General features: G+C 38.0%; 1 protein-coding gene across 1 annotated transcript; it reads right to left on the bottom strand.

Annotated features, from left to right (window-relative positions):
• Positions 1-331: 331 nt before the first annotated feature.
• bbs4 (Bardet-Biedl syndrome 4) lies at positions 332-14,350 on the bottom strand. The gene is made up of 16 exons (XM_061028464.1): positions 14,286-14,350; positions 12,165-12,207; positions 9,144-9,223; positions 8,152-8,215; positions 7,806-7,917; positions 7,489-7,561; positions 7,030-7,083; positions 6,812-6,939; positions 5,415-5,469; positions 5,202-5,270; positions 4,836-4,988; positions 3,789-3,960; positions 3,555-3,624; positions 3,280-3,424; positions 2,987-3,188; positions 332-1,171 (listed from the first exon to the last, which is right to left on the bottom strand). The coding sequence occupies exons 1-16, from the start codon at positions 14,310-14,312 to the stop codon at positions 1,017-1,019; spliced, it is 1,602 nt and encodes a 533-aa protein (XP_060884447.1). The 5' UTR covers positions 14,313-14,350; the 3' UTR covers positions 332-1,016.
• Positions 14,351-15,161: the final 811 nt, after the last annotated feature.

Here is a 15,161-nt window from a genome sequence, read left to right on the forward strand (position 1 = left end):
TGCTCATAATGACTAAAATATACCTGCAGCATAAATTTAAGTACTCAAAGTTAATAAATACAAAATTATATTTTCTTACAGGGCCAGATATTTCACTATAAGCCATCACCCCAGCAGGCTGTTAGTATGGGGGATGTATAAGAAAAGATTTAAGTTATTCTCCCTGTGTGTTACATAATTAGTGTGTTAGATATAGGATAGACTTTGATAGTTTTTTTAAACAGCACTGTCCTCTGTTGGTACTGTCTGCTGAACTGAATCACCTGATCATAAAGACAACAGTTAAAAAAAAAGAAAGACACTGATCGGAGTAAAAAAGTTCGGCAGCTCTTTTCATTAAAGTCTCTTGTTTAATATTAAATACAATACTCTCTATAAACATTACATTTATCCACATATAAAAGCATGTGTCACTATTTACATTCAACCATTCAATAGAGCCCTATCATACAGACATCAAGATTCTCTTACATTTCTTTTTAATCCTATCTTAGAAGTGATTGTCACAGCGTTTCCTTCACATTCATTTATCTGCTGTTATGCTCAACAGCTGACAGACTGGCACCGTCCCTAGAAATAACAATCCCTCACATTACCTTATTGCTAGCTCATCAGAATATTAACACTTACAGCTGCACAAATGCTCATAATTCCATTTTGTCCACAACTCAAAGATTCATTTTAAGTTGGTTTAGACATGTGAACCAAACCTGCCATATAGATTTACAGGACAAAGTAACGATTTTCATTGAAAAGGTGTATAAAGTGATGCACTGACATTCATTATGTCTGAGATAATTGGTAATATAGAAGTGCACAATGATGTTGCCCTTTTCAGTGTCATGATGTTTGTGTAAGGTATAACATGTCTTTGGACCGTGCAGAGGCCTCTAACTCCTTCTTATTGGACTACAATGACCTTAAAAAAATAACACAAATAGCTTGGTTGCTGATTTAGAACCTTATTTTGCCACTTGAACACAAGAGTGACCATGAGTTTGTAGCTATCGATGCATTCATTCCTCCACCTTGGTTTTCCTTTTTGAGGTCTTGGGTTTGGGGATGATCGCCTCTGCAGGTTCTGGGGAGCCTGGAGGATCACTGGGCGGGCTGGGGGCACTCTCCACATCGGGTTCTGGCTCAAGAGGCATGGAGGGGCTTTTGGAAACTCCTGAAAAAGAGAAAGTTGTTTAGAAAAAGGGCTTTTCTTTTAGATTAGCACACATTAAAATGCTTTTCTGGGTTCTTTCCTATGACATGTGCTGATCATTTCCAGAAGTATAGAACCTGATAAGTACAATAAGGACACACTGCACCTCAATACAGCTCTGACCATCTACGGTTACAGCCAACACACATGACAAAATCAAGTTTGTGTGTTCCGTTTCTATGATAATCTCAGATTGGGAACTGCAGACTCATGGGTCAGAGTCCACCTTTATTCAACCAATAGCTCGTTGTAGCAATCAGCAATATTAGAGGAAAACATGGTCACCAATATCAAAACCACCTCTTCTAGGCTCATTGCAGGGCTCGTCCGTTAAATTACAAATTTAATGCACCTTGAGAAAGTGTAGAAGCCACAAAATCCATCAGGTGGATGATTAAGTTTGCTTGTTTAAATTCTTCAATTGTATTGCACAAATATTTTTGCCTTTATTGGATAGCACAGCTGAAGAGAGACAAAACATATTGGGAGGAGAGAGTGGGGGATGACATGCAGCAAAAGGCAAAAGTCAGACTCACACCCATGGCCACTGCAATGAGGATTATAGCCTCCGTACATGGAGCACGCAACATAACCGCTAGGCTCCGCGGCACCCCATAACCAGCATCCCTCACAGTAAACTGATGTTATACTGCCTCACAATAACTTATCTCTGTAGCATATTTACAGGTGTACTTGTACAGTCACAACAAGTTTGTCGTTATAAACTTATTGTTGGTTGTTAAATTGATACATTGTTGGAGCAATTCTGTTATGTATGACAGCCACTAAATATGGATGCATTGTTCTGGTGTTTACAGCTAAACAACAGAGTGAGAAAACAGCCCACAGCCTCTTGAGAAGAAAAGCACTCCTGTCCTCTTACATTTTAAAACTGTTAGCCGCATTTATCATTTCAGAAACCTTAAGTTCATTAGATTGCAGTACCTGTGTGTTATTTTTTAAAAACTCTTGTGCTATCAACAATATATACTGGACAGAAGCTAGCATTTTTTCCATATATTCCATTTTGCCTAGGCCCATTTGTTCAGTCTGCTACAGTCATGCAGACAAGAAACTGTGAATACAAAGGAAAGAAACATGTTCAAATTGGACTTTTGGTTCAATGGAGGAAGTGGAGAGTGTGAAATTTGTCATCACCTGCAGTGGAAGTGAAACACTCGACTCTACTGATGAAAAATGTGGGGTTTTTTTGTATCCTTCTCAGTTTGAGTTTGAGGTTAGCACAACTTTAAATGCACAGTACATTTTGTTTCCAGGTGTCTTAATATAAGAAAACAAACAAAAGTAATTGATATGTTGTGATGTAGTGTTGCATCTTGGGAGTTGTTGTCTTCATTGTAAAACCATAAACACTGATCAAATCTATCTTGATGATCAGTCTATGCTTTTTTAACCTTTTATGTTATGTCAGATCATTATCATGTAATCATTGCAAATGGCATACTTTAATAGCTTGCCTACTTTTTTTTGATGAATCATCACTTCATTAGGAAATAATAACCTTGATTAAAACCCAAGATTTCTTAGTGTAATTTCTTGTATTGGGTGTTTTAATGCCTTAATGTTAAATATTATACCTTCCACAGAGCTGTGAGCTCTGCACAGTTTCATTAGTACATGACTCAGAGTGGAACCTTAAATCAAACTCCAACTCTAAATTGCCTCTGGCACTTATAGAAAGGTCAAAGTGAAAGCCAAATAAGGGTGACTTTATGTTAACTGTCAGATCTTACAACCTACTCTGGAAGTTTATACCTGTTGGAAGCTGTATGTTCTTGTTGTAGCTTGCAGCTGAAGACATGGCCTGGCCCAGAGCTTGGTTGGTTCCCAGGGGAGCACCGGGGGTTTTGGTGGCTGTTGAGTTTGGTTTTGATTTGGAGTCCTTTCCAGGTTTAGTCCAAACCAGGATCTCTGTCACCTGCAGGGCAGCGCCCATCTTCTGAGCCATGTCTATCAGCTGTTAGTGAGACGCAGGGAAATACTTAAAACATATTGAATGTCCTCAATGATTGAGAATGAGAGATCAACATCACTGAATTATAAAGAACCTCGGAATCAAATTCAAAGTTGTTGCTGCTGTCTCGAAGTAGGTTGACTTTCCTCTCCATCTCCTGATACTGATCCAGAGCTCTCTTCTTTTCACTGTGATTATAGAGGAAGATGGCAAAGTTCAGGTTGACCAGAGGGTTGGATCTGTAGAAGAGTGATCAATAAGGAGACAAGGAAAAAAGAAAGAGTGATTAAACTACAGATTCAGACTCATGCACAGAGTACTTTGAAGGTGAAAGGCACCAAAGTGGTGAAAGGTATGAGATGGACTCACTCATCCATTGTCACAGCTTGTTCATATGCTCTGGTGGCATTTTCTTCATCCTCCAAGTTGGTCAGAGCCACTATTGAAAAAGAAATTCAACAAGATGAAGTCATTCACATTCAGCGTGTCCAGCCTGTTAGATACCTCGCAATTGTTCCCACCATTTCCGCCACAAATAATCAGGCTACCCTTTAAACATGTGATCAAACTGTGACTTGTTTCTGCGTCTCTCTGACTTAGTACCTGCCAGCAACATGTAGAGGTCGCCCATACGCGGGTTCAAGTTGATGGCTGCGCTGAGGAAGTGGAAAGCTGAGGCATACTGTTGCATGGTCAGGTGTACCAGTCCCAGGTTGTACAACACTTTCCAGTCAAACGGAGACAAGTAGTGGGCTCGCTTCAGGCAGCTGATGGCCTGCGGGAGAGGAGAGGTGGAAGAATAGTCTTCAGCCGACAGAACTGTTTGACAAGTGTCTCAATAATATATGATCCCATACAGAACAGACGGATTCAGAACAATGGTAGAAATATACTATACCACCAATGTTCTCATCTTACTGGCTTTCTTATTGACAGTTATTTAAGGTGGCAGGTCTGCTAATTAATGTCAGTCTCGGCAAGTAAACATTGAAAACACATTTGCAACAATGCAGTGATACATTCCTGAATTATAGTCCTGATGCATTCAAATGTTCCCTTTCCGGGATTATTATTATTTATGACTTATTAGATCGTAAAATACTGACGCATCAATGGATACTCAGTATTTCATTTTTGCAGGTGGTGAAGTTGGAATCATACAATTTTATCCAGAATGAAGTTGGTCACTTATTTCCAGTGGTTCCCAATGTAGAGCTCTGTCTCTTCAAAGTGTCACAAGATAAATCTCAGTGGTTGTCGGATGATTTATGGGGGAAGGATAGAATGAAAAACAATATCTTGCAACACAAATCTGAATTCACCATTTGAAGTTTTCTCTTCTGTTTACTTTGTCTGTTAAATAATGGAGCAGTTAACCTCTCTGGTCTCGTATTCTTCTCTAAATGGAACCACTTTAAAAGTCTAGAAGAGAAGTTTATACTTGTTGGAGCTGCTGAAAGTCATTTAGACCTGAAACATGACAAGAAATCCTCACTGGACCCTGCTGCTTTACACACAGCCACAAGTCAATGGTTTAATATGAAGTGCAATGTTGTATGTTTAAGTTTATTATATGTTTTATGTCACACTTAATCTGACAATCTCTTTTAAGAGCGACAGATATCCAACCCAATGAAAAGTGTTACTCACGGCTACATATTTCTTTTTTCCAAAGAAGCACATGCCAATGTTGTTCCAGAGCGGGGGATTCTCAGGAACAGCACATGCTGCCACTCGGTACTTGTTCATGGCCACATCAAAGTCACCGTGAGTCTGCATCATGCTGCCTGCAGCCAGGATGGCCTGGGAATAAAAACAATGATTAGAGATGTATTAGAGGAAGATGAACCCTTTGAAACGGCACATGATGAAAGACGGACTGTACCATCTGACAGAGAATGACCTTTTATTTTGACTTAACCCATTTAAATGAAGTCCAATGCACTGCCTTGAGGTATTTTTTGTAAGGAATTAAGTTTATATCAAAGCTTAATGTTTGTTCAAATAACTACATACCTTGTAATTGTTGGGGTCAAATGTGAGTGCATTCCCAAGGTGAACAAAAGCTTTTTGGTATTTTCCAAGCTGGAAAAAACAGGACATGGAAATTATACATTTACTCCTTTTAAGATGTTTCCAGCAGCTACAGTAAATGTCACTCTTATCTTGTAAAGCTTGTCACTTTGTACACATAATTAAATCCAAAAGGTTATAAATAAATTCTCCTACCTGTAAAAACAGCAGGCCAAGAGTAGTCAGCAGTTCAGTATTCTCCGGAGAAAATCTAAAATGAGAACAAGTGGAATGAAAAATGTCACTTTCTCTATGCCTGTAATTAAATGTAATGCCTGCAATTAATCCAAAGTAAACATAGTTGATATTCAGGGAATCTGCTGATTATTCAATCAGGGTTTGATTCAGCATAATTGTGAGGTATTAATTATAACCTGCTGCAGGACCATGTGGTTTGAAGTAACAAATGGTAGGGAAGAAGCAGATGAGAATTAAAATAAGATTCACAGTGGTACACCTCATTAAAAGCAACACTAGTGTTGGGCCAACTGATTAATTAATTTAACCCCAACAGGAGGTAGATGTCATAACTTCCATAAACAGAAACTAATGTCTATTTTTTATTTACACCACAGCATAATGTTTAAATATTCAACATGTCAAAAGAAGCGACAATGAAGAGAATGTATCCTCGACTATAAAAGGCCCCAGGTTCAAATGTGGCAAGGTTGGAGCTTTGAGTGAGTTTGAAGGAGAGCTCTTATTAAAAATGAGCTCCAAGGACTGAGGAGCATTAAATAAATCATGAGGCACCTCAAAGTCACCACCCTTCTCTGAAACCTTCTCTGAGGTGTCATTATGAAGGCGTGTCATGCTGAGGCTTTTTAATTACTTACACTTATTCTGATGAGATAACCCCTTCTTTTAGTCCTGATAGAAAAATATATTCTCAACTATAGTGTCTGTGCAGAATATCATATGACTAGAAGAACTGGATAATTAAAGGAAGAATGTGCAACTTTTTGATCCAGTAGAATATCGCCTTTGAGCACCAGCATGAAACCAAATCAAACTGCTGTTTGGCGACACCTCCGCCAGAATGAAACCTCCGCTCTCCTCCAGCGACACACCACCAACCCCCCTCCACTCACGTTTGCACGAAGGAGTTATAAATTAGAACGCACCAGAATTAAACACCATTAAGCACAAGCGGTGGACAGAAATGCCCTTTACTCCAGCTGCAATTGCCTGTGTGCTGCATTGTTGTGTTAGCATGCTAATGTTAGGACACTTTGGTTAACTCATAGCTTCATATTGAACATAAATTGACACAGAATGACTGAGATCTAAAAACTATTTTCCAAATAAGCAGGGAGTATGTTGTATGCAAGGGCATGAGCCGACCTGCCTTCCCATCCATGTAAACATGATGTAAACACAGCTCAGACAACAACACAGCCAGCTGGACTCGCCTTTCTCCCTCATTCTACACAGTGGATATACTTGATTTCTGCTAAATTTATGTGTAAAATGTTGCACAAAATGTTGCACATTCTTCCTTTAAGTGTCTTTAACATCTTCTCAGTGTCGAGTCCACTTTAAATTGTACTCACTCCACTGCCCTCTTGTACACCTCAATGGCCTTGTCAGTCTCTCCAGCCAGCAAGTGAACCTTTCCGAGCATCATGAAAGTTTTGTCCTGTTTGTTTATCTGGAGAGCGATGTTCAGATGCTCTTCAGCCTGTCAGATAAATGAGATCACAAGTATCCAATCACAGGGGAATTAGTCAAGTGAGTACTTCTTTGGTGTTGGTGAAATAGGCATACTCACATTTTTGAAGTCTTTGATGAAGAAATAGCACAACCCCAGATTATGACTGATCTCCTACAGGGAGAAGATAGTTAAATTACACGCGGGGCATTTGGGCACTCTTAATTAAACAGGGACAGATAATGCCTGAGCTACAATCCCAATTATGGCATTAATTGAAGACAACAGCTCTGTGGAATAAGAAATGTACAGTGGTGTTAAATGCAAAACTTTAAATGTTAAAAAAAAAACGTCTAGTTGAATATGATTTTAGAGGTTTCAGGGTGAAACAGCCCTTGATCATTTGGAAGTGTAACCAATAGGTTGTTGCATGAAGTCTTGGCATTTCCCACCCTGCATTTGGGGAGTGATTTTTGGGTGAATGATTTAGAATGGAGATGTTTGGCCCACTCAACACTTTTTCTTACTAACCGTGACAGAAGGCAGGAAGTCTACACTAAAGTATTTATCTTTATTTACCCAGTCTTTCTCATTGAGCCTCGCAGCTTCATGGTAGAATTCAATAGCTGCTTTGTGCTTTCCCAGGAGAAACCTGTGGAAAGAATAAACAACAATAAACCATAAGATACATTTATCAGTCATAATAACTGCATGCTGAATAACTGTCCTTCCAACCCTGCAACATTGGAAAAATAGTCACTAGGGTTAGATTAAGTTTTTCCCCACAGTATTCCTGGAATAACGCTGTGCATTTAGGCTGTTATCATTTTATTGTCTGCCTTCTTAGTTAACGGAGAAGGGTTAATGCACCCTCAGCTCAAGGAAAGGAGACTCACAATGATCTGGCCACTTGCTTGAGATTGTCAGCGCTGCTGGGATTAAGGATGCCGCAGTTCTGAAACAGCTCGAGGGACTGTTGGATCTTGCCCTCCAGACGTAAGATTAGTGCTGTGGAAAGAAATAAAGACACAAAGAGGGAAGGGGATGTTAAACTCCATGAGGAAGTACAAAAAACCACTGAAATCAAAGGCACAGCAAGGGGTCCCAAAAAGCTGATTTTGAGGCACTAAATGATGTATGGGGGAGTGTAGGCGCCAACTAGCACAGAGTCTTCATTTGATGTACTTATTAATTAACATCAAACATGTTTAAAAGAAGGTTACTACAAAAACTGCTGCTCACCTTGAACATAAATGGCATATTCACACATGCCATTAGTCTCCTGCAGTTGCTCTTTGATGATCGCCTGTATGAACACAGAACAAGAGACAATTTCTACAACTGAGTTGGATGTTATTGATGGTGATTACTGCTACAATAAATAACTGCTATTCTTGTTAAATTCTAGTCTAAATTGATTTAGTTTTTAAAATAATGTAAATCTAAGCTTGTAACACCAGCCAGGACTTAATTGATAAAGAATTGTATTTTATCTTGTACTGTAGCTCTTTATCATAACAGATGAGGGCCCTATTTTTGTATTAGGGATGCAATCACCACAAACAGGACTCATGGTTTGTTTGGCAAGTTTAGTATTTTCCTAAAATTGAAATAATGACTATGTCCAGCTGTTTTGTTTTTTTATAGTTTTAGGAGCGTGTAGGTGGGAGTAAAGGTTTAAACAAGAGGGAGGTTTATATAAATGATGCACTGAAAGCCAGTTGTTGGTATTTTGGTGGAAAACGTGGCTAAGAATTTGTGCTAAGAGAGAATACCACACAACCACATCGTCTTCTGTTTTATTGTCAAACTTTTGCAAATTTGATGAATCTGTCAAACAGAACAGTCTTAGTAGTTGGAGTTAATGCACATTTAAAGCTGCATGAAAAAAATGCATAAAAGGTCCCTGTGCCAAACACTTTCTCACTGCAATTGCACAAATAAAATAAGGCATGTTTTTAATTATTGTCTTAAAACATTTTGTTTTCTAAGAAAATGTAAAAAGGAGTAGCCCTGTAACCCGCCTTACAAGTACAGGCATCTATTCAGATTACATGAAGGAATTAGTGGTATAATATGGGAATACACAGGTCAATACAGAGAATGATGCTGTAATAAAGCCCAGTGTCAGACTACAGGTATTCATTATCTTCATCGTGTCTTAAAGGTCAATCAGACCAACACTGAACACAGATAGAGGTTTAAAACTGAGTGTAATGATGGAGACACTTTACCTTACAGGTGTCATAGTCTTTGCGGATGTAGTGTTGGTGGATTAGCCAGTTTCTTCGCTCCACAATGGGAAGCTCTGGAGCTGGGAGGAAGAATAAATTAAGATGAGAAGAATATGATGCTGAAAATCCCAGACACTTTCAATTCAATTACCCTGTATTCTTCAAACAATGTCTTATTGAGTCTAAAGCTATATAATTCATCCTGAAAGGTGTCCTTGTTTAGAAGGCATGACTAAGATTTAAGTTAATTCACCAGGCACTTGCTGGCAAACAAGCCTTTACTCACAAAACACAACCCAAGGCTTAGAATACCAAAAGTTATGCACTTTTTGATGCTTTTTAATTAACAGTCTTTTTTTTAATTTTGCAGCTGAAAATATCACCTTCCCTCTGCAGTCACTTGCAAGTCTTTGATCTGACAGTTAACACAGATGTTAAAACTTCCACCAAAAAAAAAAAAAAGTGCTAAACCATAATCAATTCACCAAGCTGCTGTAAATGTCACCGTGTAAGCAAGTTTTTCATCACAAACAGAAACACTGCTTTTTTTTCGTCACTTTTCTTATATCTCTGCAGGTTGAGATATTCTCCCCGTTGCCAGGGCAACAATGTCTCTTGCAAGCCAGGTGCTTGTGACAGAACAGAGAGAGTGTAGAGTCAGACTGAAAGAGGGAGGCTGGAGGTATGAGCAGCACAATACAAAGCCAGCTTTAAAAAGGGTTAGGTAACCTCAAGGAGCCAACCACAATGCTACAAGTCTTTTTCCCAGTGGAGTTCAACATTTCATTTCACAAGGAAGCAAATGTAATTCCAATACAAGCGGGTTTGATTCTGGTAATCCTGTTATCTTGCACCTACTACCTTCCTGCGAGGCTAAAAATAGGATTCAAGGCAATGGGAAATGAAGTGCTACGCTTTGAGTCAGCCAATGACATTGGGGGATATCATTAATGATCTGCCTGTGTGAAAAAATACAGTGTGAATTATTACAGTAAAGCTCTCTTCTGTTTTTATCTGTCAGCACTTCAAGCAGCACTCTGTCGATTTGCCGCCAGAACTGGAGCCTCTTCCAACTACTTCAGCGAAATCCTCTCCATCGTGTGAAACTGCATGGGCTTCACACGTTTGCCCCGTCAAGATCCAGAATGGCCCTATTTGTAGCACCCTAATCCGCTTTCTTCCTGCTGAGACAGCAATAATATGCTTGTCTCTGGGTTTCAGCTGTGGCCCTGTGGTGCTCCAATCTCCACATACACAAAAGCAGGGCGTATTTGGGGCGGAAAGATGGGATACATGGCTGACATGTATTACTGCAACTACTGTGTGAAATAATGGTAGGAAGGAAAAAGGCAGAAGAGCGCAGCATGAGGTGCCCTAAATATAGTCGTGTGGAAAAACTTTTGCCAAAACACCGGATTTTTCTCGTTGTAATACTTGATTGGGCTAATTCTGAGACAGATTTGGTTTCAAATTGCCTCAACCATCTGTGTAAAGGGGATACGAGCAGAGGAGCAGCATGCTGAGATCAAAAGACACATGCAGAGAGTGTAATGAAAAATATGATGAAAATTATTTTGGGGAGTTCTACCGCAGAAAACTTCAGAAAACCTTGGTCTTGTAAAGTGATTTGGTCTCATAACCAGCAGCCAACACGTGCTCTCCTCCAAAACATGTCAGAATTTGAACCAGAACTTTCCTGAAAAAAAAAAGACTAAATGCGGCAGATTGTAACACCAATGTTAAGAAAATTGTCAACTGAATTCTATAACAATTAAAACATGCTGTATAAAACAGAGACTTATAGTTTGTTATTGAATCAATTCCTAGAGTTGGACTTATGAGAAAAAAATGGCTCACCTTTTGCTTGTATTGAGGTGAGTTAGGGACACATGTTTTAAATCATAGTTAAAATTCTAAACTTCATACAAGCTATGGACCTTGAGAAGCCAATAATTGCATACTTTTACAAACTTTATACATTGAGTACTCAATACCATGACTATGAACTCACAGTTCCCTTTGGAAGATGATTATGCATCTTAGATTCTTACAATATATATCCCAGTTTTTTTTTTGGAGTGCTCCTCATGGGTTTGATATCATTTCCAGTAATTTGCAATGGGCATGGTTTTACGGTACTTTATTTTTACCTGTGTATTAGTGTGGCGGGAGGCGAGACAAAGAGGGTGAGTTGGTTTGAGTATTTTCTAATGACCGTTTTGGAATATTTATTTAGAATTACATTTTTATTCATTTGTTTAAGATATCAACAAACATATCTGGACTTTTGATTTTATTTTGATACAAACGAGTCACAGGTAAAGGCCCACTTAGTCTCTGTGTGACATTCTCCAATCCGCCACAATAATAGGCAAAGTGTGTTAAAAAGCAGAAATAAAAATCCTATGGTTTTTAACTGTAGAGGAGCTTTTAGTACCCTATACACATACCGGACTGTGCACTTTATGTGCACCTATAACAAATATATTCTTTACTTTTTGCTTTTATGCACTCATTATTCAGTTAGCTTATATAATATGTATGTACTTTGTCTCCTCAATTAAACTATGAATGCAACATTAAGGGCTTAAATGTCATAGATCACTGCATGATGATACAACACGACACAAAGCAAAGCACTAATTACTCTCATAAGACCATCAACCCTAGCAGTGCTTAACTGGTGAATGGCAAACAAAGCAAAATAATTAACTTTTGAATAGTACATTAGGTTCATTTCAACCATAGAACAATGTCCTCAATAGTCTACAATGTCTTCAGAGAGAAATATGTGGAACACAGCGCAGCAGAAAGTAAAGACGGCTTTCCTTTTAGAGACGGTAGAAAGAAGGGTAAGGCTGACCTCTGCAGGAGGACTAGTTTCAAACTCCCTCTTCTTCTGTCCTCCACCAGTTACAGACAAATAGTCAGACAATACTGACAACATAATGTGTTTCTTTAAGGAAACTGGGTTTGAAGATTTTTTGTGAGATGAATTGCAAATGTCAGGAGTCTATATACCTTTGGGTGCCCGACGTTTCTTGGCCTCTGTAGGAACGGTGAGCTGAAATACAAGATATACATTACAAACAAAAAAAATAGTAATAGTGCATGTTTCATAGAAATGCTAAATACACACTAATACACATGTATCAGTATGTCATGAACAGCGTCAAGCAGCCAAACCCCTAAAGTGTCTTTAATTTCCATATTACTGTAATAGGCCGACAGAAAGACACCTCAAAGGTTGAAAAAAGGTTTAAAGCTAACTGCTGCAACTGATTTTTAATGTACATGGTGCTGCTTGCTACACAAAAAGGCGCCTCCAAATGGCAAAAGAATAAATTCATCCCAAGCTATCCAATATTCAATTTCAAATCAATATCACAATTAATTGAACCTTTTACCTCGATTATTTTGTTGTTGTTTTTTTGCCCTCACAGTTCACTGAGATGGTCTACTGTAAATATGCTCAACTATTAAAGCCGGGATATTTTTTCTAATGAAAGAGTGCATATATGATGAACTATTTTGTGTTTATTTATTGAATATTTTGAACTTAAATCAAACCATCGCTTGAAATCAACTTTTACACACATTTTAGTTTTGTAGAAATTAAATTCTCTAAAACAGTAGAAAACAAATAACTTTGCAAACAGTTTTTCTGCAGAGTTTACATTTGACTTTATTTTTGTCTGGTGTCGTCTTCCCTAAAGACAAAATGTGTCCAAACGACGGACATTGCTTCCATAACGCGGATTGGACATGTTGTCACTTGACTCTGCCCTGAAAATAATCAACAGGGGCAAGATTATGTCGGTAAGAGATTCTGAATGTCGGTTTCGATTAATTTTCGATTGATTGCCCAGACCTATAGTATATGATCATGTTGCAAAATAAGTTCTACAATTAAAAGAGTCACATTAACATTGAGATTCAGAAACTAGTATAATTTAGTTTATGGAAACTATTACTAATAAGACAAAGTCTCTTTGGAGAGGCCTGAGCTACACGTGAATTTAGGGTGAGAGAAAACCACGCACTCAAACTGTGCAATATTAAATTATGGTCAGGGAGGCATAAAAGACAGATTTTCCTGTCATTTCAAAAGCTCAAAACATTTAAAACCCATGGAATATTTTATGTTTTTAATCTTGAGATGCAAAAACTTGTTTTTGCAAGAACTTGTGACACTGACAAGCTGATTTTACATGAATTTAATTTAATCAATGTAAAATGTAGTGCAAGAGAATCAAAGACACTGTTTGTATACAGTTTTAAAGAAAATGTATATGTGTGTATGTATAAACCGCCTTTTTAAAAGATACTTAATCTTACTTTGTCCTGTTTAAAACACTAAATGATTGTCAGAGAGTTGAATCAAAAGAACTCCATCTTAAACAAACATAAATCATTGCATTGCTGGTGCCACAGACTGACTTCCTAACAAACAACTCTTTGGTACTATCCTTACATTTTGAACAGTTATTGATGTACAGAAAGGTTGACAGTATCATGACAGTGGGCTGTCATTAAGACGCCTTGTGTGCAGGTAGATGTGCGCATGCGCAATCCCAGTGTTATGCTTCAGATTTTTTTTTTAATATATATTAGACTCACTTGTGGATTGTTTGGAGTGCAGCCACTGACGTTTAGCTGCAACACTGTAATAATATGTCTTAAATCAATCACATCACCGATGCTGGAGGTTATGACGGTAATACAAAGGGGAAAGTCAAACAGGGTCAAAGCAGGACAGTAAATAACGTTACATTACGTGTCCGTGTTAAGCGTGGGCTAATTATGGTCAACAATGCACATTCGCACTCTTACGCTATCCACGCAGTAATGTTATTAATCACTATGACTCTCTGACTTATATATATATATATATATATATCTCGTTGTTCAGGGAGATTAAAAACCGAGACAAGTTACCGCTAGCTGTAGGTTAATTAACTTAGCTCAGACTTAGAATTGGTTAGCCTTGCAGCTAACAATCAAAATACGGGCGTTGTTGAAAGGTTGTCCAAAAAAACATTTCGCTACCTTTGCTTAGCACGTGTCACACTATCGATTCCCAGAGAGGAATATTTGCGTTCACTTAAAGCAAACGAAAACTAGCTTTGAGTTTGTACTCACCGCTGTGGATCTTTCCTCGTCCGCCATCTTGGGATGATCAACTCTAGAAGCTGTTGCTATGGATACAGGAGTGGAATGCGGAGGAGTAACCTTGTATTTACAGTCTGTGGTATTAATGAGTGCACCGCCCACCCACCAATCTTTAATGTTAAAAATTAGACTTAATTATGTAAAAATTGTTCATATTGTCGTCAGACGGAAAAAAAAACTGGAACCGATTAAAGTTACTTTTCAATAAAGTATGGAGGCTTAATAGGCTTGAACTAGAAAACATAGCCTACAAAGCATTTAAAGTTTGAATAATTTCACACTGTCATATCATTAAAGAAGAATCAGACTGTAGCCTAGATGCTTAGGATGCATTAACATTTTTTTCTCACAAATTTGTATAGGACTGCAACCTATAACCTAATTATTTTATACATCCTATGAACTGCATTTATTAATAATGAAAAACAAGTAAGAAATAGCTTCATAATTCAGCCAACTCACAGCCCACCTTATGCCTTCAGAGCGCAACACTTTTCTCCAAACCTCAAAATATTGAAATAACAGTTTAGTTATTAAGATGATAAAAAAAAAACATTTGGGGAACATTTAACTGTAAAAGATAAATAGACTAAGGCATCCTGGTAAGAAATAGTAATATTTGATGAGCTCTTTATACTTTAACAATAACTGAACCTTTGAAATAAATTCAATGAGGTAAAAAGTTCAATTGGGAGAATAAGGACATTTAAAGAATCACTGGAGTATATTCAGAGACTGACATATCCCTCTGGGGTACATGAGTATATCATAATAACATCAAACTGATAGGACACAGATTATTTTTTACACTGTGACATCTGGTATTGGTACATTTGGTCAAGCAAA

The sequence above is a fragment of the Labrus mixtus genome, chromosome 1, assembly GCF_963584025.1.
Source record: "Labrus mixtus chromosome 1, fLabMix1.1, whole genome shotgun sequence".
NCBI classification, from domain to species: domain Eukaryota; kingdom Metazoa; phylum Chordata; class Actinopteri; order Labriformes; family Labridae; genus Labrus; species Labrus mixtus.

Excerpts from the sequence above, each read along its gene's own strand:
- bbs4 (XM_061028464.1), bottom strand. The coding sequence starts at position 14,312 with ATGGCGGACGAGGAAAGATCCACAGCG. Across the intron at positions 5,470-6,811 it reads GTGTACAAGAGGGCAGTGGA|ATTTTCTCCGGAGAATACTG; the intron begins GTGAGTACAATT and ends TTCTCATTTTAG. Across the intron at positions 5,271-5,414 it reads TTGGCCTGCTGTTTTTACAG|CTTGGAAAATACCAAAAAGC; the intron begins GTAGGAGAATTT and ends TGTTTTTTCCAG.